The 23264-nt window shown below is 40.9% G+C and overlaps 1 protein-coding gene across 2 annotated transcripts in view; it reads left to right on the plus strand.

The window, feature by feature from the left end:
* The window catches only part of COL5A1 (collagen type V alpha 1 chain), a 425380-nt gene that overhangs the window by 244237 nt on the left and 157879 nt on the right, over positions 1 to 23264 (plus strand). For both annotated transcript variants that reach the window (XM_069241581.1, XM_069241580.1), the window contains exons 13-18: positions 8027 to 8119; positions 13868 to 13924; positions 15889 to 15942; positions 17217 to 17270; positions 19216 to 19269; positions 20649 to 20702. In XM_069241581.1, coding sequence (XP_069097682.1) covers positions 8027 to 8119; positions 13868 to 13924; positions 15889 to 15942; positions 17217 to 17270; positions 19216 to 19269; positions 20649 to 20702 — 366 coding nt within the window. The remainder of the gene's footprint in view (positions 1 to 8026; positions 8120 to 13867; positions 13925 to 15888; positions 15943 to 17216; positions 17271 to 19215; positions 19270 to 20648; positions 20703 to 23264) is intronic.

A 23264-nucleotide genomic window follows, 5' to 3' on the forward strand; every position in this document is an offset into this window, starting at 1 on the left:
TTCGCACGGCGGTTCCCGCCCGCAAGAAACCGCGGCGGTAGGCAGGGTCATAATACCCTTGGCGGTCTTGGGACGACCGCCGGGCCGGAGTGCGCAAACTCCAGCCCCGCGGTCATGACCGCCGCGGCGGTCGGAGTGGAGAAGTAGCGGTCGGTCGCGGCGGGGACCGCCGCGGTCAGAATGCCATTTTTAATACCGCCGGTCTGTTCGCGGTCCGACCGCCGTCTCTCCGCCGACCGCCAGGGTCAGAATGAGGGCCATAGTTCTTAGGGGTGGGCGGTGAATTCTGCTCCACCAGCGGAGTACGCAGAGTTTTGCTCACTCTGTGCTCCGCATAGAGCGCGGAGTTCCCAAAAACTCATCAGAGTGGTGAAGAGGAGAGTTTTTCCTCTCTCGCTGCTCGCCAATGTTAGGTTGGCGAGCGTGAGTGAGAAAAATCACATGCTAGACCAACTCCCAACGATATTTCTTGACACTGGCAGTCTCGGCAGGTTACTACTACTTGCTTTGAGAAACCTGCTGCTCACATTGAGGAAGATGCCGCTCAATAAGAAAATCTACTTGAGCAGCAGAAAGAAGCAGCAACCTCTTGCATTGCATGTTGTGCCATTCACGTTGATTTTATAGCACGGGACAAACTTCCTGCAATAAAAATCAGCACGAGCACTCTGCTGCTCGCGGTACTCTGCAGAGCGTGCAGAATTTTTCCAGCACTTCTCAGAATTATGCATAGCAGAACTCCGCTTAGGCCTAATGGTTCTCATTGTTTAGTCTAATGAAGTTGCAAACAAGTGTGAGTGCTGCGTCAGTAGAGTAGACTGCACGTTAGTAGGAGAAGAGTGCAAAGTAGGGCTGGTGAAAACAAGGTGCTCCAGTATTTTAGAGAAAAAAGGAGAAGAGAAATGAAGCAATATTTAGAAGCAGGTGAGTGGTCTGCTGAGGTTTTTTTTGGAGTGGTGGTGCTATTGCTGGTTTGAAGTTCTAGTGAAGGTGCTGTATATGCAGGGGACGTTGAAGTGAGAGCATGAGTAGTGGAATGAGCTCGGCCGGTGAAGTTGTGGTTAAGTTGGAGAACAAAGCAAACAGTCATGGGAGTGGAGGCAGTGTAGGAGGGCGCAGGTACTTATGTGAGTAGAGTTTCAAGACCTTACTGAGTAGTAGTGATTATTGATGAAAAGGATGATAGAAAGTGATTCTGAAAGATGAATGAGAGATAGGCACATAATTAGGGTCTTTAAAGAATGTGCTGAGGCAACTGGAGGAAGCTAAAACATAACAAGTTTGACATTCAAAGTGGTTATGAGTAATGTAGAGTAGTATTCTAAAGGGGATGAAGGGGGGGTGAACTAGGAGTAGAAGTTTGGTTGTCTACCCTGCTACTTTGCGTCTTTTGTGCCACGTAGTAACAGGTAGGTAGCATAGTCAACATGTAAGGCACCAGCTATGGTAGAGTCATTAGGGACCTATAATTACCTCAAGTCATTCTGAACAAATACAGAAGCAGTCCACATTCATTAACCATGACATCGAAGCAAATACAGGGAGTGCAGAATTATTAGGCAAATGAGTATTTTGACCACATCATCCTCTTTATGCATGTTGTCTTACTCCAAGCTGTATAGGCTCGAAAGCCTACTACCAATTAAGCATATTAGGTGATGTGCATCTCTGTAATGAGAAGGGGTGTGGTCTAATGACATCAACACCCTATATCAGGTGTGCATAATTATTAGGCAACTTCCTTTCCTTTGGCAAAATGGGTCAAAAGAAGGACTTGACAGGCTCAGAAAAGTCAAAAATAGTGAGATATCTTGCAGAGGGATGCAGCACTCTTAAAATTGCAAAGCTTCTGAAGCGTGATCATCGAACAATCAAGCGTTTCATTCAAAATAGTCAACAGGGTCGCAAGAAGCGTGTGGAAAAACCAAGGCGCAAAATAACTGCCCATGAACTGAGAAAAGTCAAGCGTGCAGCTGCCACGATGCCACTTGCCACCAGTTTGGCCATATTTCAGAGCTGCAACATCACTGGAGTGCCCAAAAGCACAAGGTGTGCAATACTCAGAGACATGGCCAAGGTAAGAAAGGCTGAAAGACGACCACCACTGAACAAGACACACAAGCTGAAATGTCAAGACTGGGCCAAGAAATATCTCAAGACTGATTTTTCTAAGGTTTTATGGACTGATGAAATGAGAGTGAGTCTTGATGAGCCAGATGGATGGGCCCGTGGCTGGATTGGTAAAGGGCAGAGAGCTCCAGTCCGACTCAGACGCCAGCAAGGTGGAGGTGGAGTACTGGTTTGGGCTGGTATCATCAAAGATGAGCTTGTGGGGCCTTTTCGGGTTGAGGATGGAGTCAAGCTCAACTCCCAGTCCTACTGCCAGTTCCTGGAAGACACCTTCTTCAAGCAGTGGTACAGGAAGAAGTCTGCATCCTTCAAGAAAAACATGATTTTCATGCAGGACAATGCTCCATCACACGCGTCCAAGTACTCCACAGCGTGGCTGGCAAGAAAGGGTATAAAAGAAGGAAATCTAATGACATGGCCTCCTTGTTCACCTGATCTGAACCCCATTGAGAACCTGTGGTCCATCATCAAATGTGAGATTTACAAGGAGGGAAAACAGTACACCTCTCTGAACAGTGTCTGGGAGGCTGTGGTTGCTGCTGCACGCAATGTTGATGGTGAACAGATCAAAACACTGACAGAATCCATGGATGGCAGGCTTTTGAGTGTCCTTGCAAAGAAAGGTGGCTATATTGGTCACTGATTTGTTTTTGTTTTGTTTTTGAATGTCAGAAATGTATATTTGTGAATGTTGAGATGTTATATTGGTTTCACTGGTAATGATAAATAATTGAAATGGGTATGTATTTTTTTTTGTTAAGTTGCCTAATAATTATGCACAGTGATAGTCACCTGCACACACATATATCCCCCTAACATAGCTAAAACTAAAAACAAACTAAAAACTACTTCCAAAAATATTCAGTTTTGATATTAATGAGTTTTTTGGGTTCATTGAGAACATGGTTGTTGTTCAATAATAAAATTAATCCTCAAAAATACAACTTGCCTAATAATTCTGCACTCCCTGTAGAACAAAGATATGATAAATGTTGATAAATACAGAAGCATTCATCATAGTTCAGGTATCATAACTAGATAAGTGAAATACTTAAAAAGACTGCTTATCATAACTATGGAACAATATGAAAGTCATCCGGGTTTTCAAGCTATTTGTTTTGGACGAGATGTAATTCCAAAAAATTATTTGAATAAGACACTGATTGCTGATGTAAGGTTTAAAACTGAGCACCGATTGTATTCATCACTGGCTCGGGTGTCATTGCTACCAGACTGATCATTATTAGAAAACAGTAATCCTGAATGCTCCTGGACTGAACCAGTATTAATTGGTGTGATATTGTATTGCTCCACAGTTATGATAAATTGATTTTGTGAGCTCCTAAACTTATCTAGGGTTAAGATACCTGAACACAAAGTGCTTCTGTAGTGATCAACATTTATAGAGTTAATTCTGTGTCATTCTAGGTCATGGTTACTCAATTCTAGCTGCTTCTGTATTTGTCGACAACGGCATATGTTTATTTTAAGCCCCCTTGCATCAAAATGAACTTATCATACTTTACATAATTAACACTCTTGTGTTCTGCATCTATACATTAATTTGAGGTTTTCCGTATTACGTCATAGCCATGATATATTATTTCTGATTTATTTTGTGTTGATTGGGTTATAAAATGTCCTTTCGCAGTGCTCTGTGATTATGAAATGTCATTTCTGGGTGCTCTGTTGGTTCTCTTTGTGATACATTCAGACTGTGTGATTTGTCCATGTTTTCAGGGTTATAACATTTGATTGCAAGAACTGCTAGCATGCTTGAATACTTTTAAACCTGACATCTTGTCTATCGATCCGTAGTTATGAGACGTTACTTCTAGGTTGTTTTTTATTGATCTACAATCATCGAAAAGTTAATTCTTAGTGTTTCTGTATTGATCCAGTGACAAAGAATGTTTGTTCTGAACTACACTTTATTGATCCATAGACAAGCTTTTAAGTACTGTGTGCTCTGTTATTGACTTGAAGCCTACATATTGAATGCTGGTGCAAGAGATGTGCATCCAAGCAAGATTTTCATTATGCATATTGGACATTTTAAAAAGTTATTCTTTTCGTTTATTTATATACTTTATACCACTGTTCAGTGTTATCGCTGACTCTTCTAATATTGTTTTATAATCCGTGGTTAATGGTGCTTAGAGTTTGGCTGATTCTGTATTATTACTAGTTGTTGCTAAGGTTACCCTATCTGGACTGCATCATGGTGTGTTAATGCTGTACTTCACCAAAGTTTTGCTGTGTTATGTGACTTTAAGCAAAATTAATGCAGAGGGTGCATAATACCATGGGTGATATTTTATGTGGTCAAAGCACCAACTAATGCTATGGTGGAATCAGAACTAGGACTCCTCTACAAGCATCTTGTTTTTCGTCCTTCAAGACTGATGAAATATGGAACAGGCCTATTTTACACAAAACATTAGGAGTAGTATTTGTAGAATTATTTTATTTTATTTCATTCTAAGACATTGTAGGAGAGGCATTTTCAGTTTTGATGACTTAAAAGCTATTTTCAATGTAGAAATAATTACAGAATGTTGTAATGATGCCATTTGGTGCCCCATCCAAAAATTTCTCCCAGAATGCGCTGGGGCCCTACAATGTAATCATCTTTCAGTACATGCAAACTTCATTCACAACATGGAGTGGAGATGAAGAAAACTGACCTTGTCTGGTGCCAGATAAAAATGCTAAGAAGGATTTCTAGCTACAATGAGTCTTTAACATGGCTCCAAAGACCTCTGCATCAGTCTGAGCTATGGAACTAGAACTTTAAAAAATAATAAGTGACCATCGTCACTTAAAGTTAAGGTGTCATTATATCAACTAACGCGCATTGCTTTTGGAAAAGGCACAAAGCCCACCATTCTCCCTGATTCTTTCCCACTACTTTAAATTTTTCTTTTCTATTTTGTTCCACATGTCCAAGATGCATATGGTGGTGAACCAATGCGTAATAAATCAAATGTAATCGAAAGACTACTCCTCTTCAAAATCCAAGGGCCTGGTTCTCAAAACTATATTGCATAATTAGATGTTACGTACTCCTGCAACTGTAGGTGTAAGCAAGAGATAAGTCACACCTACTCACAGAGGAATCTTTGTCAATTGGTCTAGAAGGTCACCTATAATATCAGAGTTTGGAAAATTGGGGAAAACTTTAGTTTCAATTAGAATTGAACTTTAATAAGAAACAGAAAGTCCTCATCATCATTTTGTTGTAGCGATTACATTTTGTTCCAACAAGTACGGTGTACAGATCAGGTTTTCAGTCAGTTATTTTACTCCAAACACTGCTGTTCTGTGGCTACATTTAAGACTATAATGAAAGGTGTAGACAGTCATAAAAAAGAAGTAAAGATGTCCTTCTCTATTTCTAGCAGATTCAGTATAGTCATAAGGAAGTTTTGCTTCTGAGTAGGCAGCCCATAGATGTGAGTTTGTATAGGCTTGTGAGTGATGCAGACTGATCTGAAATTGAACATGGCCCCTAAAAGGAAAGACTTAGGCCCTCATTCTGACCCTGGCGGTCGGCGGAGAGACGGCGGTCGGACCGCGAACAGACCGGCGGTATTAAAAATGGCATTCTGACCGCGGCGGTCCCCGCCGCGACCGACCGCTACTTCTCCACTCCGACCGCCACGGCGGTCATGACCGCGGGGCTGGAGTTTGCGCACTCCGGCCCGGCGGTCGTCCCAAGACCGCCAAGGGTATTATGACCCTGCCTACCGCCGCGGTTTCTTGCGGGCGGGAACCGCCGTGCGAACCATGGCGGTAAGCACTATCGGGGCCAGGGAATTCCTTCCCTGGCACTGATAGGGGTCTCCCCCACCCCCCACTACCCACCCGAGTCCTCCCCCCACACCCTCCACCCCCCTGCCACCCCCCAGAGGTGGTACGAACCCCCTCCCCACCCCCACCCCGACATGCACATACATGTACCCCGACATGCACACACCCCCAACATGCACATATACACACCCCCTACACACACATACACAACGGGGACACATACCCGCACACATACATGCCGACATGCGCACCTGCCGAACAGCACACATTACCCATAGACACAGCAGCACCCCCCGCCCACATACACGCACTCACACACCCCCTCTACACACTCACACGCACACCCCCATGCACGCCCACATCACACAACACCCCCCCACCCCCTCCCCTCACGGACGATCAACTTACCTTGTGCGTTGGTCCTCCGGGAGGCGACGGGAGCGATAGGGACGTGACCGCCAACAGAAGACCGCCAACAGAAGACCGCCACACAGAAATGTGGGTCGTAATTCTGTGGGCGGTGTTCTGCTGGCGTGGCGGTGGAGGTTGACCAGTCTCCACTTTCCCGCCGACCGCCAGTGTGGCTGCTGGCGGTTTTCCGGCGGAACGCTCCCAGCGGTCAGAATGCGCACAGCGGCACACCGCCACGGTCGGCGGTCTTCACCGCGGCGGTAACTCAGCGGTCTTGCGAAAAGACCGCCAAGGTCAGAATGAGGGCCTTAATTTCTTTGAGGACTGGAATAATGTCATCAGTGTTTTGGGAAACTGAGTTGAGCCTGAGAGTGAAGGACCACTTTTGGGAAGTGCATTTGGGAAGTTCTACAAGGATATCATTTGCAAATTTTATACATCATACGGACAAAGCTTGCATGGCTTTGCAGAGCTATTTCAGTGCTGAAAAATGTATATTTTCTTCATCAGGAGAAGCTAGGGGTCAAGCCACTGGCTAAATGCACCGAAACAGATTAATTTTCCAAAATATTGCATGTAGGTTTTGCATTTTCATGCTATTTACCTCATGCTGTTGTTGGTAAATGTATATACTAATAAACTCTAGACTTGCTGAGTGTGAATTAATTTCCCACAGTCTTTATAGAATTTCACTCAATTGGTTCTCTCTCAGCTGTGAGTTATCCACCACATTATTAAAATTGAGTTCAGTGGAAGCACATGCCCTAACTTATAATGACTGTGCATCAATTTCCAATTATAATAAACAAGAGCTCAGTCATCATTAGTGTCAGTGGTATGGGTATTAATTGCCACAGGATCAACACTGCTCATTGGGCGTTTCAACCTTGGATTCATGTAGTGGGTCCCTCCCCCAAGGGATTTTCAGCTTGTGAATGTCCTAGGTTCAGCTTCTTTGACCTTGATGAGAGAGATTCCACATGAAGTATAGAGAGAACAGGTTGTAGCATCAGTGTAAAACACCGCTTCATGTTGAATCCTGTTTGTAAGGTGTTGGGATGATCTGGAACCTGTTGCTTTCCGTACAATTTGGCATTCCACCCAATCAGCATGATTGTTTTCACAACCATTCTTTGTGTTACCTCATCAAGGGGTATGAAGACACATAACTTGAAGGACAATTTGAAGGGGGAAGTATGTTTGGACTACTTTTGAAAAGTAATTCAAACATATGAAAATTATGTCACTGCTTTCATGGTCACTATTTATATTTTTTGTTATTTTATGTTAACTTTTTTAAAAGAATGTTATCAAAGACAAAATAAGATTACTTTTTCAAGTTAGTTTCAGGAGCAGCATGGGAAATCTACAAAGAATAATCAAGTAAATCAGCGCTTGGGAAGTTACAAACATATCCGCCTACTATGAAGGATGAGAGGCTCTTGTTGTGCCACAGCATGTCAACTAACAAGATGTTTACACCATTTTCATAAATTGTGGCAGAATGCAGAGAGCTTGTTATGCGTCCCTCCACTCTGTTTAAACTTGTTCAAGTAAACATGACAAACTTTGTGCTATTTACACTTCACATAAAAACTGTTTTTCCTGACCTATTCCCCAATGATCACATTTGCAATGAAATGAGATGAACAAATGGCTTTTTCTTTTTCAGTTCCGTTTTTCAGGAGGAGGTGATGGTGGCTCCAAAGGACCTCAAGTTTCTGCCCAAGAGTCACAAGCTCAAGCCATACTACAGCAGGCCAGGGTAAGGTCAACACTTTGCACTTTTCCCAACAGGTGTGGTGCCATACATATTGCCTGGGGAGTAAGACACATATTTGATTGGACAAGGTTAGTCATGGAGCAGAGCTAACATAATGTGATCAAATGCATCTCCAAGTCCAGTCCTTTCAATGGCGGTTCCTAGATCCCAGTTGCATAAAGTTTAGCAATGAATGCCATGTTAGTATATCACCCTAGAAAAGCGGGGGATAGCTATGCATTCAGACTGGGGCCTTAAAGATGTCATCCTTCCTCATCAGCAGATGAGTGATGCAAGAACCCATCAGGTTCCAAATTTGTGATGCACCCACCGCGATACAGCTATATTGCCAGAACCACGAAGCAAGTACTGATCACAATCAGAGCCTGCTTTTAAAGGGCAATGGTGCTGATGATCGGCACAATATATAAATGGCACGATTGCCCTCTATGATATGGATATTGCACAGCTCTACTCCAAGACAGAGAAAAGTCACCATTGCCCTCCAAGTGCATATACGTGTCACAATTGATGCTCAGGGTATGTACATACAGTGGCGTAGCGTGGGAGGTACAGGGGGGGCCGGCCGCACCGGGCGCAACATCTGGGGGGGGGACTCGAGTGATAAAATCCACGGGTTAGGGGGCGCAAATTACTTGCCTTGCCCCGGGAAAATCAACGGGTTAGGGGGCGCAAATTACTTGCCTTGCCCCGGGTGCTGACAACCCACGCTACGCCACTGTGTACATAAAACATTGCCTGTGTTAAAACCAATACTATTGCTAACTAATTTGATAAATAGAATTCACTGCTACTCGTTAGAATGTATCGTTGTTTATTGCTTCCCTTCCAAAGTGAAATGTGTTACTCTTACTAGCTAGGTCAATAAATGATACAACTTCCTTAATAGTATGTAAATGTTGCCAGTGACATCTGTGGTAAAAGGAGAGCAAATCTATAAACCATTATAAATAAATGGGAATATTACCTTCCTGGGTACATACATGTTACTAATGACGTATTACTTTCCTCGGCACACACGTTATTAATGACATATTAAAACTTTTGTCCACGATGTCGAAATTGCTCCATTTGTCTCTTATGTGGGTAAATGCCACTGTATGACTCTTTGGTGGAATAACTGTGCACCTGACATAAATAAATAATATTTTTTATACGTTTTGTATATTAATAACGTTATTGCCTTTGGGGTGAAGAAATGGTATGGTTGCACAAATGCCTGGATAAATCACTCAATTACATCACATTATATATGCATAAAAACAATGTACTAGAATAAAATGAAACCATTCTATTCAGGGCACATAATCCATTTAGAAATTTGAAAAATAATACCACAGGTGCATTTCAGAATAGAAATTTCCAAAAGGTAACTCTAGGAGCGAAAATGTGACATGTAAAGAAAAAACTCAATTCTTTAGATATGAAGATAGATTTGGGGCCAGTCCCTGTCTTGGTCATATGTGCAGAATTACCTCTTATTCACTGATTCTGCCCAGAAAGAGGATGCTGGCACCAGGAGATCTTAATTACACCCGTGTATTGCAGGACTAAAACACGCAATACACCCAAGGGCAGATCTTACTTCTGCACACATGGCAATGTAGCTTTTTAATAACTGGGACTCTGCAGTTTATTTAAAGACAGTTAGTTTTATAGATGAGTTTATGAACGGAACATATAATCAGTCCAAACTAACTTGCAACGTCCTGGAGTTAGGAGGAAACACACTGTAGCTTCCATATCTAATGCTTACCTGAATCTTATCAAACTGTGGACTGTTGCCAAGAGCTTGGTGGCATTATCTATCTATGCACTAAACAGAGCCCCCCTACCCCCCCCCCCCCCCCACAGAACAGCGGACTAATAGGACCTTCTTTCCCTTCTCTGGTGCATGATCATTGCTCTACTCTTAAGATCGGGGACATAGCTAATTTTTGCGAAGTATTCGCAGTGACGCCAGACCTGGGGATGTGATAGGCCCCCTGCACCTCACAAATGTCTGCTGTTTACAACCCTGTGATGGATTTTCATTGCCTATTTTAGGGCCAACAATATCCTTTCTTTGGTACTGCAAAAAGCGGGTTTTAATATTCATGCCACAAAAGTGTTCCGTTCTTGCCCACTCTGCTTGAGGTGTCCTGTTGTTCTGCACAATTCAAATGATTCGACATTTGGGTGCCTGAGATTGGGCAAAGCTGTCTGTGCCTTCCTGGCATATTGCATTTGCAATGCTTTTTGCAGACGAGTGGGTGGGGGTGGAATATCCTATTTCACTGTTTTGGTTATCTGCTTGAATTTTTCACTTGCCACTAGAATGAACTCTGTCGGGCTGCTCCTTAGCTCTCTCTGCTTTTGCCACCAACTCTGGTGAAAATATGCTCACCAGTTCCATAAACTCACCAAAAACAAAAAGAAGTAACAGATCATGTCCGGTGCCCTTATACCTGTCTTCGTTTTCATGTTCATTAACGTCTCTTTCTACTCTTATCTCATATATTTTGTTCTGTGCCTGTTCTTGAGTGGTGAACAATCACTTATAACTGAAAATGTGTTAGCTCTCCCAGCTACTTTGTTAACAAAGAATGATTCATCCCATGGATCCATCACAGCCAGACCTCGCCGTAGGCTGAGCTGGGCTTACGTTTAGTAATCGATGGCCAAGACATGGGTTCAATAAAGCAGTGAGCATCTCATTCTTTACTTTGCCCTAGATCCCAAGTCAGACTAAGGCAATGTACATTCACGTTGCTTACACTTCACAAACAGGCATGCACGACATCAAAATGCCACAACATAGACCTCTTTGAAGACGCACTAAGATCTTGCTGATCAGGTGTCTTGCGTGAGCTTTGCAAACAGCAATTTTGTCTGAGCCAGGATATAAGTAGCCCTCTTGTTCCTGGGAACATAGGTGTTTGCCCACATCTCTGTAACGAAAATGTTCCTAAGGATAGGCAGACATAAGCAGGCAGGCTCTCTAAAGGTTCAATTAGATCCTTGTCGGTCACTATAGGTTCACACCCAAAGTCTGTCATAGTATCCAGTAAACCAGTCCAATACAGAATAAATGACTGCAGACAATGGCATCATGTCCTATTACTTTTCATTTGCAAATGTCACTTAGCGATTGAGGTGGAATGAAGCTCAAAGGGAATAAACATAACCTCACAGAATATGGTGCCAGGAAAAAGTGCCCCAAGAAGTGCTGCTGAGATGAATATGCCACACGATTCAACCCCAAGGCGAGCATGCCCCCAAAACCCTGTGTTTGCTAAACATGCATCAGAGAATAGTTATCCTTGACAGATATGTCATTTGAAGACACCATAATATCATCTGATGATTAATGTGCTGTGATGAGAAAGATTAATATGCCTTCATATTACATGTATCAAAATGAATATTTCAAGGCAACCATTGTGCCCTAATGATCATCATTCTACAAGTACTATACATAAAAAGGCTATACAATTTTAAGAGGCCACATTATTGACCCAGCAGTGCCAATTATGTGCCTTGATTGCAATGAAATGTGTGCCTGCAAAAGGAATATTGTTGATGTAAAGACACAACTAATCTGTCTCTAGATTAAATACTATCAAACTGTTGTACCAATATAAATACACCACAAAACTGTTAAGAGTTAATAGTTGTGGTTTAAGTAACATGTGGTGTGAAAGCACCAGTGCATCATTATATAATGTGCCATTTCAGTATCGAGGAAATGTAGATACATCATCGTAATGGATTGCTGCATGATAAAAATTGAATTCAGATACTAGTATCCCTTCAGGTGCCCTCACTAGTCCTTACTAAAGATTGGTAAAAGAAATGCAGCATGCAATAAATTGTGTATTCATAAAATATTTTAGATGCATATACATTGAGAAAAAAAACAAAAGGTGACTGTTGGATGATTGAATTAGTCTCACCCACTGTTAATCATAATGAAACTCATTCCAGTGCTTTGTTTTGATGCTCAGACTGCCACTGCAGACTGGGGGCAGCCGTATACAAATAAGTCTTGGTTGCTAGTCTGAATCCACTCTAAACTGGAACACGCATATATATCAGACTAACTTAAGCCTTCTATATAGGTCGAGATAGTGTGCCGAGATGAATGTGCAGGAAGAAAGGTGGACTTTGAGAAGGATGACTCCAGACTTTTGTGCCAATACTTCTCAGTCACCAGAATAAATTCTGAATTAATGGTCTTGTCTTTCTGAACAAATCAGATGGTTATAAATATGCCAAAAGGAATCTTTGTGCTCTAATACTGAAACACTATTACACTAGAGCGTGAGGGTCAAAATTCACTTTACTAGCTTAATAGATATTGCTTCAGCATAAATTGTGCATGGTTTCTACTCTATGAATATAGCTTGCCAACTAATATAAACCATAAGAATATTCTGCCATGATAACCATGCAAGTGAAAAAATATGGTCACAAAAAGTTATACATTTGTCTCCAAAAATATTGTGCTATTGTTAGCAGCACATAGCAAAGTTTGGCCCACACACATCAATTCAACTTAAAAGGTCCCAGGGGTTAGATAAACAATCACTAAAAGTGATTTACCCTTCTGATTCACTAAGGGGTGGTCTTGTAATAGATAGTTCTCTCTGAAAAGAATCTGTGGGTGAAGCCATGGGAGCTTCTACTATGGTCCATGGAAGACGCTTTAAGGGGCCATACGTCTGCTAGAATTTTGATGGTCCACACAGAAAATCTCTTTTGAAATTTAAACCCCAAACTTTGGCTTAATGGCCTGAAGAGCAATACGACTGATTTAATACGGCATAGAGTATAAACATTGTAACCACTCTTTTCTTGTGTGTTTATTTACAGTAGATTTGCTTGCTTGCGTGCTCCCTACACACAAGCAGTTCTTCAGGCTTTCTGTAATGAAGTCCCACCACCACTAGGTGGCATCTGAAGGCTAATGCTTCATCTCAACCCATGGAGGTGCCATTGGGTTCTGTTGAAGCCTCCCCATATGATGTAGATATAGTTGTATTTCTATGTTTCCGTATAAAATCGGAGGGGAGGCATACAAATGTATCCAAATATAAGGGGACAGGATGATATGCTACGCTACATTTGATTCTCAAATATTTGTAGATGGTGTATTTTGTGGTAGCTTTTCAAATTCTAAATAAGCACAGACATTGAAGATATATGTAAGTTTGCATATGCATAAAGCACTGACATGTTCTGTAGAAGTAGCAAGGAAAGACGGGTTGCCTCAATGTACAGAACATCAGTCCGGGGATAGAGTTTCTCTCATCAAATAGAAGTGCTGGAAGCTCAACCTTGCAAAAGAGACCTCTATACAGCATTTATGTGTCAAACATTCTCTTTTTGCTCACTTTGCTAAAGAATACTAATATCTAATTCAACCCTTTTTTTGTGTGCAAATTCTTTGGTCAGTGCAATACTTGGGTGAAGAAGCAGAGAAGTGACTGAAATCCCTAAGCATAGACCTTCCTTTCTCACTGAGATACAAATATTTAAGATTTTTTCTCAGAAACATGTTGAACTTTAAAATTGAGTGAGACCTTGATGCTTGCCAGAAAAGCATCCATGAGTGGATGCCAAGCATTTGTCTGGGCGTGGGCTGGAGCTATGGCCACTGAGGAGAAGGGACTCTTCAAGTTTTCCAAAAGAACAAGCACATACGTTACACACATAGAACAAGTACTAAATATTTATTTTCTCTTTCAGTTGGCGCTGAGGGGGCCTTCTGGTCCGATGGGTCTAACTGGAAGGCCAGGTCAATTGGTAAGTACATCACAGAATATGATTTAAGATCCCTGATCAATCTTTCTTAGCCTTGACTTGAAAGAGATGAATTTTCCATAGAACAATACTTTGTGCCTATTAAATGGACATTGAAATTATTAGTGATGTTGGTTGGATGTCTGTCAGCTGGTTTTCGATTAGTACCTCCTGAGCTAGGTATCTGTAAAGAAATGCCCCACCATCTCTATAAATTGCAGGTGCTTTAAAGAAATTCAACTGTAGTGCATGCAGAAGTTCAGATTTTGCACATGGGCCTGATTTGCAAGGGACATATTTGTATTTGGAACATTTAGGTTTCACATTTGAATCAGTGTAGACTTATAAATGTAAGACATGCAGCAACCTTCAAATGGTACCTCTTGAAACATGCAACAGTCAAATGTTTCCAGAATTCATACTGGAAAGGTTTTGTGAATGTGTAACTACTTGCATATGCAAAAATACCTTTGCATGAATGCAATCACTTTTTTCTTTTTCTATTGTGAAAATATGTTCCCCTTTTAAGAAACTCTTTCCCCTATATGCTGCACCCTCTACCTGTTCTAATTTGGCAGATCAGGAGGGACCCCAGCCCCACCAAATGTGTAGTTCCCCACTGTATTTAGAGTCAGAGAAACTGCTGGATTATGGAGCCTTCTCTGGCTCCACTGAGAGTAATCCTTGACCTAGCAGTCTGTCCTCCACAAGACCTCTGTCTGCAGCTTTGTCAGTCAAGGCCATCCCATCCTATTGATGGTGGGACTAATTTCTTTCATTTTCTCTACCATGTCTGGAAATCAAGGCCTGGTGGGCAGAAAAACTGTTAAATCGTTTATATGTCTGTTAAAAAGATCCCAGGTAAAAGCAAACTCCCCCTTTGAGAGTTTGTCATCTCTGAGCAAAAACAGTGTGCAAAGCAAGCGCTGTAAACACACCAACTTGTTGACAAACTTAACAGGTGCCAAGGAAGACACCATGGCTGTTTTCTCCCATCATAAAAGAGAGGTCCCTGCCAGGCATGTGAAGGTTTGTAAATACAGGAGGGGAACAGGCACCTCTCACTGTTTACGGGGGTGGAATGCATCAGGGGCAGGATTTTGTACTGATATTCCCAATCTTCCCACTGCATTCCAGCAGTGCACCAACGCCCCCATGCTCTTTGTAGGACATATACTCAATTGCAATCTTACAACATATTTGGGTAATACTGTGCTGAGTAAATCCATTTAAAAGTGCCACTCCATCTTTTTTTAACAACTTGCACTTGTAAATCAAGCCATTGTGTTTCCTCTTGTCTGTTGTACCTGTGAGACTACTGCAGCACATGTAATGTAGCAGACTTTACAGAAATGCTCAGTTTGAATTTATCCCAGCAAGCAAGATGATTGCAGATCCACTATTTGCAACATTTGTGTAGCTATGAGGAAAGGGGACACCATCAATAACCCTTCGCTACCTCCACTTACTTGCTACACCTGAAACGCTAGACATCTTCCTTCCACCACCACTTCCGATGACAATTATTAGTTGAAACCAGCCTTCCAACCTTTAAAAGGATATGAAAAGTGAAGAAAAGCAGTATTTCCTTAAAAGGATAGTGTTGATACAGGAAGAAACTGCAGATGTGTGATTGATGTGATTGTGTGAAGTTGGATAACTCTTGAAAGGAATTAAACCCTTATGAGTGACAGAAGGTGGTGCTGGTGGGAGGTGTATAAATACAGCTGTCGTGCTTTAGTGCTGTGCTTACAGATGCAGATTTTCATAAACAATGACACCAGTATGGCACAATATGTTCTATAACCATGAAAAGGCTCTATGTAGTGTTCTGTGATGATTCGAGGGATCAACCATTGGGTGGAGGAGCACTCTTTTACAAATGCAACAGGGCACCAGTGAGTTCATCCTTTTTTTCTCTCTGGTTTCTACTATCTTGCTAACCATATTTCATGTCTTCATCCTAGGGTCCTCCTGGAGTTTCAGGCTTAAAGGGGGATTCCGGAGATCTGGGTCCTCAGGTTTGTACGAAAATGAATTTTGTGTTTCTTTGACATATTAAATTGTTTTAGACCAATTTGAATACACACTTTGTGTAGTGGCGTCAGCAGAGGAAGACCATCCAGATGTGAGGAGTATAGGTAAAACACAAGCAGTAGCAATGAAGACATTTTATATATTCTGGGTATGAGCCATGTCCTGTGATATAAATCATTACATGGCTTTCTAAAGTCTTTGAATGTCACTCCTAAGGAATCTATCAGCTAACATGGGCCTCCAAAGTATACACGAAGATGTGATATCTGATAATCGGAGAAGTATACAGATAGACATTTTTCTTCTGTACTGACTGCAAAGTCTAAAGAAGCATTAAGGAGATATCATTGCAGAATAACAATCTATATAATAATATGTTAAATCACGACTTTACTCCTAATTGCAGCAAAATAATATTAAGGAAAAAGGACCTGATCCCTATGCCAACACAAGCAATTCTAATGGGAAAATATTTTATTGTATATAGGATTGATGGACCCATACCATAGCCCTGCCACAAGGCCACACATTTTCTATGGCTTAATCAGCGTATAGAATGTTCTTTAATTGCCTTCCAATGTCCTTGTCAGTCCTTTTGAATGCATCATTTGTTTTCTAGCTAATAAATCTGTTCAGAGGTTGTTCATTATCTAATCTACATTTACTATGGCAGTATAATTTCCAATATCCACTAACACATTTTTCATACTAAGACTTGCAATGGTCCATAATTATTTTGCCATTAATTCCACTAGGCCTTCATCAGAAATAAATAAAGGATAATTATCTCTGTTACCTTAAAAATGATTGTCAAAATTAATGAGCAATATATTTTTCCAAATGTGTGACACTTCTCAAAATAACTTTACTTCTTTATGGTGTACTTCGCAAGATCAGCTTCTCAAAATCTCTATTTTCATGTAGCTTACTACTCTAAATCAAATACTCCCTAGCTCCTTAGGAACATTTTCTCAATATTACTTAGCCATTATCTCCATAACAGTATCAAATTTCAACTGTATAAAAAAATCCTCAATCCTCTTGTCAGTCTATTCTGCCAACCACCTCGAGTTGTCAGTCCAACCATGAAAACAAAACAGGAAGAGCTATGTGACTTTCAGGAGAGTTTTTAAACCTTGTGATGACAGTTCTAGAGACTGAAAAATCTTCCTTGAGCATTTTACTTGCTTTTCAGACACAAAAGCCAGAAGTTGTATGGAGAAGACCCTGTTGACTAATCCTAAGTTCCTTTTTTCAGGGTCCACGAGGTCCCCAAGGCTCTCCAGGACCATCTGGAAAGCCAGGTCGCAGGGTAAGTGCTTCTACATTTTCATATCCTGTCAAAATGGTATGCCAATCTTTGTGAAAGACGTAATACGTACAGTGATAAATATGTGGTCTCTGTATCAATACATGTTTCTTAATGGCTCTATGACTGTGTGCTTTGAAAGGAGACTATTCCTGCTGCAATGATTTGAACTTGTTGCCTTCGACAAATGCATCGCAGTCAATCAGTCTTTTTTAGAGCACGTTGCTGTCACCCGTGGAGGTATCTGGGTGCTAGGGTGCAATGTCTCTGTCAAAGAGCCAAGTCTTGAGTGTCTATCTGAAGTCTGCTAGTGAGGGTGCAGTTTGGAAGGGGAGGGGTCAGTCATTTCAGGAAAAATAGTGGCCACCACTGCTACTGCACCGGGTTCTGTGTATGTGTGCGAGGGCCAGAGAGCACATGTCTCTGGTAGGTTGGTGGATGTGTAGATGGTGGTTGATGTAGTCCAGTCCTTGATCATGTAGGACTTTGTAGTCATCTGTGAGGAGCTTGAAATGGCATCTCTTCTGGATGGGGGAGTCAGTGGAGGTTTCTGAGGTGGGCATGATGTGGGTGCTCCTGGTAAGGTCCAGGATGAGTCTGACGGTGGTGTTCTGTATTTTCTGGAGTCCCTTTAGGAGTAGGACATGCTGGCGTAGAGAGCATTGCCATAGTCAAGATGGCTGGTGACGAGGGCCTGGGTGATGGTTTTCCTTGTGTTGGCTGGGGTCCATCTGAAGATTCTACAGAAGATTCTGTGGGGCATGCGGAGGGAGTGGAAGCAGGAGGTGGCATCTGCGTTGATCTGCTGCCTCATGGTCAGCTCACTGTTCAGGGTGATGCTAAAGTTGAGAGCGTGGTCTGTAGGCGTGGGAATTGGGTTTGAGTTTGGCTGGCCACCAGCTATGGTCCCCAATGAAGGTATTTTTACCAAAGATCAGGACTTCCATCTTGTCAGAGTTGAGCTTCTCATATCATAAAGAGAGATATCTAATCTGTGCAGCATAAGATTCATGCATCATGAGGAAATTCTAAATAACGGAATACAAAGCCATAGACGTTAGAGATTTTCAAATTTCCTTTTGTAATGTGCTTGTCTACTTATAATTTTGATGGAATGTAGAGCACATATGTGTGTTTTGTACTAATATCTACAAAGGCCAACTCACAGAAGCTCAACAGCTGTCTATTAGTTTGTGACAGGTCAGATTTCATTATTTTTAAATTTAAATAATAATGACCAGCTTTGTTGATTGTGCTTTTTAAATCCACGGAAACTCAATATCTTAATGGAGGTCAATGTATACTACTAGAGTTCAAACTTGTGTAGTCCTTTACTTACTATAAATATGAAATGATAAAACTTTTAGCATATAACATGCCTGACTCTACTCCTTGTTATGGTGAGTTTAAAAGTGTTTTAACCATTTGTTTTAAAAACAATGCTTGTTTTTATTTGTCTTTTGGACTGTCTCACCACCTATCTTTTGTTATATGTGTTTACATGTTTGAATGTGTTCATTAAATCTTTTTCTAAGTATGTAGCTATCATTCTACAGGCACAAATCTGGAAAAGCATACAATGACAAAAGAGTTCCCATTGATCTGTTTACTAAGCACAGTAGAAGTAGTTCACAACATGCAGGTGAATGAGTATGGTGTTAGTTATAGTTGAGAGCTCAAAATCTCTTTTCTTGACCACCGGATCCCAAATGCCTCTATTCTATTATGTATCTGTATTATAGCAATTTATGTAACAATGATTGAGCCGACGTTCTGACTGTGATATTAAAAATGATGCCATAATTATTCAGAATCACAATGTATAACAACATTGGCTGTTCTGATTTGAAGGAAGTGGTCCTGCCAAATCAGCAGGACATATAGGGTAGGAAGGTCTTTAGTGATGTGCCTTTCCCATTCAACCAACCTTTGTTTTCTTTCATTTCAGGGACGAGCGGGGAGCGATGGAGCCCGAGGGATGCCAGGCCAGACAGGACCAAAGGTATATTTGCAAGATACATGTCATATTTTTATTGAGGTATCATCAACCTCGGAAGTATGAGTGAGAACTCCATGCATGATTTCTAAATTTAAAGGGCTGCAAAATGCCCCAAAACTGAACATCTTTGGCCTGTGCATTCTGCATGTCTTTTCACTATCCACATATCCTGCCTCTGAGCACCTCTGCTTTGCAGAATATTATATATTTTAAATGCCAATATCGCCAGTACACAGGGTTTGTCCTTCATTTGAAATATTCATCTACTCATGTTGCTTTTAAGTGTAAAGATCTTGGGGCAGCCAATATATCAATTTGTCTATTAAGAATTGATAAAAAATGTCAAGATCCCAAATATAAAAATTACAAAATAGGATAAAATTATTCATATTTTATGGAATAGGGAGGAGGATCAAATGCCATGTTTACTCCCATCCATCAAATAAAGTCAAGTGCAGTTTGACCACAAAGCCTCACCTTTATCACATTGTTTTTCACCCCTGCCACAAGCCCCCAGAGTAGTAAATCAATCTTTGAACTTGATTGTATCAAAATTATATCAAATAGTAATTCTTGTGCAGGTCTGCTCTGATCACATTATGAATCCTAACTTGAAGTGCATGTACATGCAATAGTTTGAAGATTTGACTTTGTGGAATATCCATAATGGAGCTAATGCAGGCTCTTAACATTTTCATGGTATTATGATAGCGTGTATTCCTGAAACCTTAAAAAGGTAGATTGAACATTCAAAAGAACTACATATAACTTTAATAAAACCCAGACTGCTGCTACGTGGACATTTAAAGCATAAAGTGAAACCTGAATCTTGTGAATAGTCATGCAGAATATTGTTCTAAAGAACATTGGTCCACTAGGGTTGGATCCATGCAAAATAACACCATATCTTTCTAGGGTGTATGTACAAATAATGATTGCAAGTGAAACACATTTATAGAATAGTCATTTATTCTTATAACATAGAATGGATACAGATCTTTGGGAACTAAATTGAATTATCCTCTTCTCTTCTAAAGTATTTTCATTTTAGGGAGAAAGAGTTTCATTCTTGTTACAGCACCTAACTCTGATTTAAAGCAAGAGGACTGCACTAGCATTTTCATATAGTGTCTGATGCATTAGGTTCAGATGTAAAACACCACTTAAGAACAATAAACAAGCTAAGCTTATGAACTGGGCATTTGACAGTCATCTAACACTAATAGACACATTCCCATGAATGCCATAATTGATTACTGTGTGTTTAGACTATGCATGATTCTTAGTTACTCACCATATATTAAAGGGTTATGCCTTATTTTCATACAAGTGGTGATGAAACAGACACTCACGCAACTTTGACCCTCTTTTTTCTTCCTTAGGGTGACCGAGGTTTTGATGGGCTAGCAGGATTGCCTGGTGAAAAAGGACATCGTGTAAGTTCTTTCAGTGATGCAATGTACTCAACAACTGTAACATTGTGATATCTGATTCCTACATTTCAGTTTCATGAACCACCCTGAAGCAAAGCCTGTAACAAGCTTTATTACTTAATTTTAGAGATTTTAGAGGATATGAATCTTATTTATTCAATTCTTTTAAGAAAGTGCACTTTATGAGGTTATCAATGCACTTTACGTACAACAAGTGAATTAAATACACTTCAAAATGTAATATTCCTAGGTATAACAACCAAATACATTGTGAGTGAAGACAATATACAATAAGGTTGAAGGGATAAAAGTGACGGCATAAAAGAGATAATTGACATGGGGCCCTTAGTTGTATATACATTAATGGCTATAGAAGAATCTTAGATAAGCCATTGTTTGAAGAGAAAAACTTTATTTTTTTCTGAAGAAAGTCACTGGGAATACTGGAGTCATTTTGAAACTTATTTAGTTGGGATTGTTCAAATCATGTTGTATGACAATGACTAGACAGGGGTGAAAATAGAAATACACATTTTTAAAATCTGTTTATCTTGCAATGCCTATTTCTTCACATCCAAACACTATTGGACATGTAAAATTGCCAAACAATAAGCACAAGAGTTTTGCATGTGCCTCATTTTGGTGAAAAAATTTCATTAAAAAAGATACATAAATGGTGGGCACATTATGTCTAAATGGAAGACAAATCCCCATTTGAGTCTCCTTAAGGGGTATGCAATGAAGAAATGGTAAAACACACACAATTCTGTGGTTTTTAGAAAGACAAGAAACTTTCCTCCATTGGTGAGCTGAATGATGAATGGAGCCCTCCTCCATTTCAGGCAGAGCCTCATACTGGAGACCATCACCTTCCCAGGATTCCAGAGGCACTGAAACTAAAATAATCTTATTTGTGGCCCACAAAGGAGAATCCTGATCAAGGGCACAACACCAACAACCCCAACATTTTTTTTGTACCTCAAAAATGAAAGGAGGCTAGTGTAGACACCGATGTTTCTATTAACACTAGTGCACAGTTTGGTGTTAAACAACACTGACTACATATTAACAACACTATAGTGCGTCTTCTCCACTGTCAGTGAATCCATCACATGAAATTAGGGAAGTAACTTTTGAGGAACCTCTATCACCTACCATATTATTATCTAGCAAGCTGTTTTTCAACATGGTGTTACTATGCAAGTTAAAAAACATGGGAACGATTTTCTTATAGAGACCCACCCTCACAAGCAGAAAACAAATCTGTACCTCCCAAGTTTGAAAACAGTTCTCAAAATCGACCAATGAAAACTTCAAAGATTGTTTATCAACTACTGTTATCACACTACGGGGCATATTTATGAGAGCTTGCACTGCTGCTGCATCACTTTTAGCAAACCTCTCAACCATATCTATGAGGCCACTTTGCACAGCTTTAAATGGCCTCATGGATATGGAGTAAGGCAAGGCAGCAGAAGTCACTGCTATGCCTTACTCTGCACCAGGGAAGCATTTCATGGGCATTGCAGTTGGTTTTCTCATGCAATTCCCATGCGTTTTGATGCATTCCAAGATTTACAAGCACTTGTAATCCTGGGAATGCATCAACACACCCAGCACAGGCGTAAAAAGGAGAAATATTTTATTTCTCCTTGTTTTTTTCTCGTTCCATGTGTGCTGCTTTCTGCAGCACACATAGAAGGGGGACATCACCTCTGTGCATTATTTTAGTGCAGGAAGGTGCCCCTTCTTGAACAAAAGCAATCCCGCCTTCAACGCAGACACCCTTGCACCATAGTGCAAGGGTGCCTGTGTTGGCACTAGGCTGCTGAAACGGCACCAGTGCAGGGGGAAATGACAAGAGTGCACTGTATTGCATAACTTTGGTGCATTCTTGCCCTTTCACTTTGGTGTAGGGTAGTGCAGCAAGGTGACTTGCTTCGCTGCCCTATGCCAAATCCCCATAAATATGGCCTATAGTTTGCAAGCACGCTCTGTCACAATATACTGGCAATGGCCCTACTCCTGATGAAAAAGACAAAAACTTCGATTTGGTGAGTAAAAGAGTAGCAGGCTAGGAATCTCAATGTAAACCTGAGGTTCAAGACCAGCTTTTATGTGTTCTGTTTGATAGAGGAGGTCAATCTAGTCCCAAAGTCGATGAGGTCATTCTAAAAAGACACAGGAACTGCAAAATCCATGGAGGACCTTTCAACAACAACACTCTTTTTTACAATACACATCCAGTACAAAAACAAAACATTGGCTGAAGATAGACTTTTCACATGTCTACATTATCCCAGCAGTGGAACATGTAACTTTTCAGCCTGAGCCCTCAGTACAGCTTTGGAAATTTTCAAGGATAATCTGAATAAGGAGTCAGAAATACCAAAGGGAGGAGAGACTTTGAAAATACTTTATGACACCATACATTTGCCCTTTCCAATTACAAAAGACTTATCAGGTGGCTATTATTTATACACCCAACCAGAAAGTGAGAAATAATTCCAGATCAATGAGTGCTTTCGACTGTGCATCAAATTCAAAACTTGGCCACACAACCAT

This window comes from Pleurodeles waltl, chromosome 6 (assembly GCF_031143425.1).
Source record: "Pleurodeles waltl isolate 20211129_DDA chromosome 6, aPleWal1.hap1.20221129, whole genome shotgun sequence".
NCBI classification, from domain to species: domain Eukaryota; kingdom Metazoa; phylum Chordata; class Amphibia; order Caudata; family Salamandridae; genus Pleurodeles; species Pleurodeles waltl.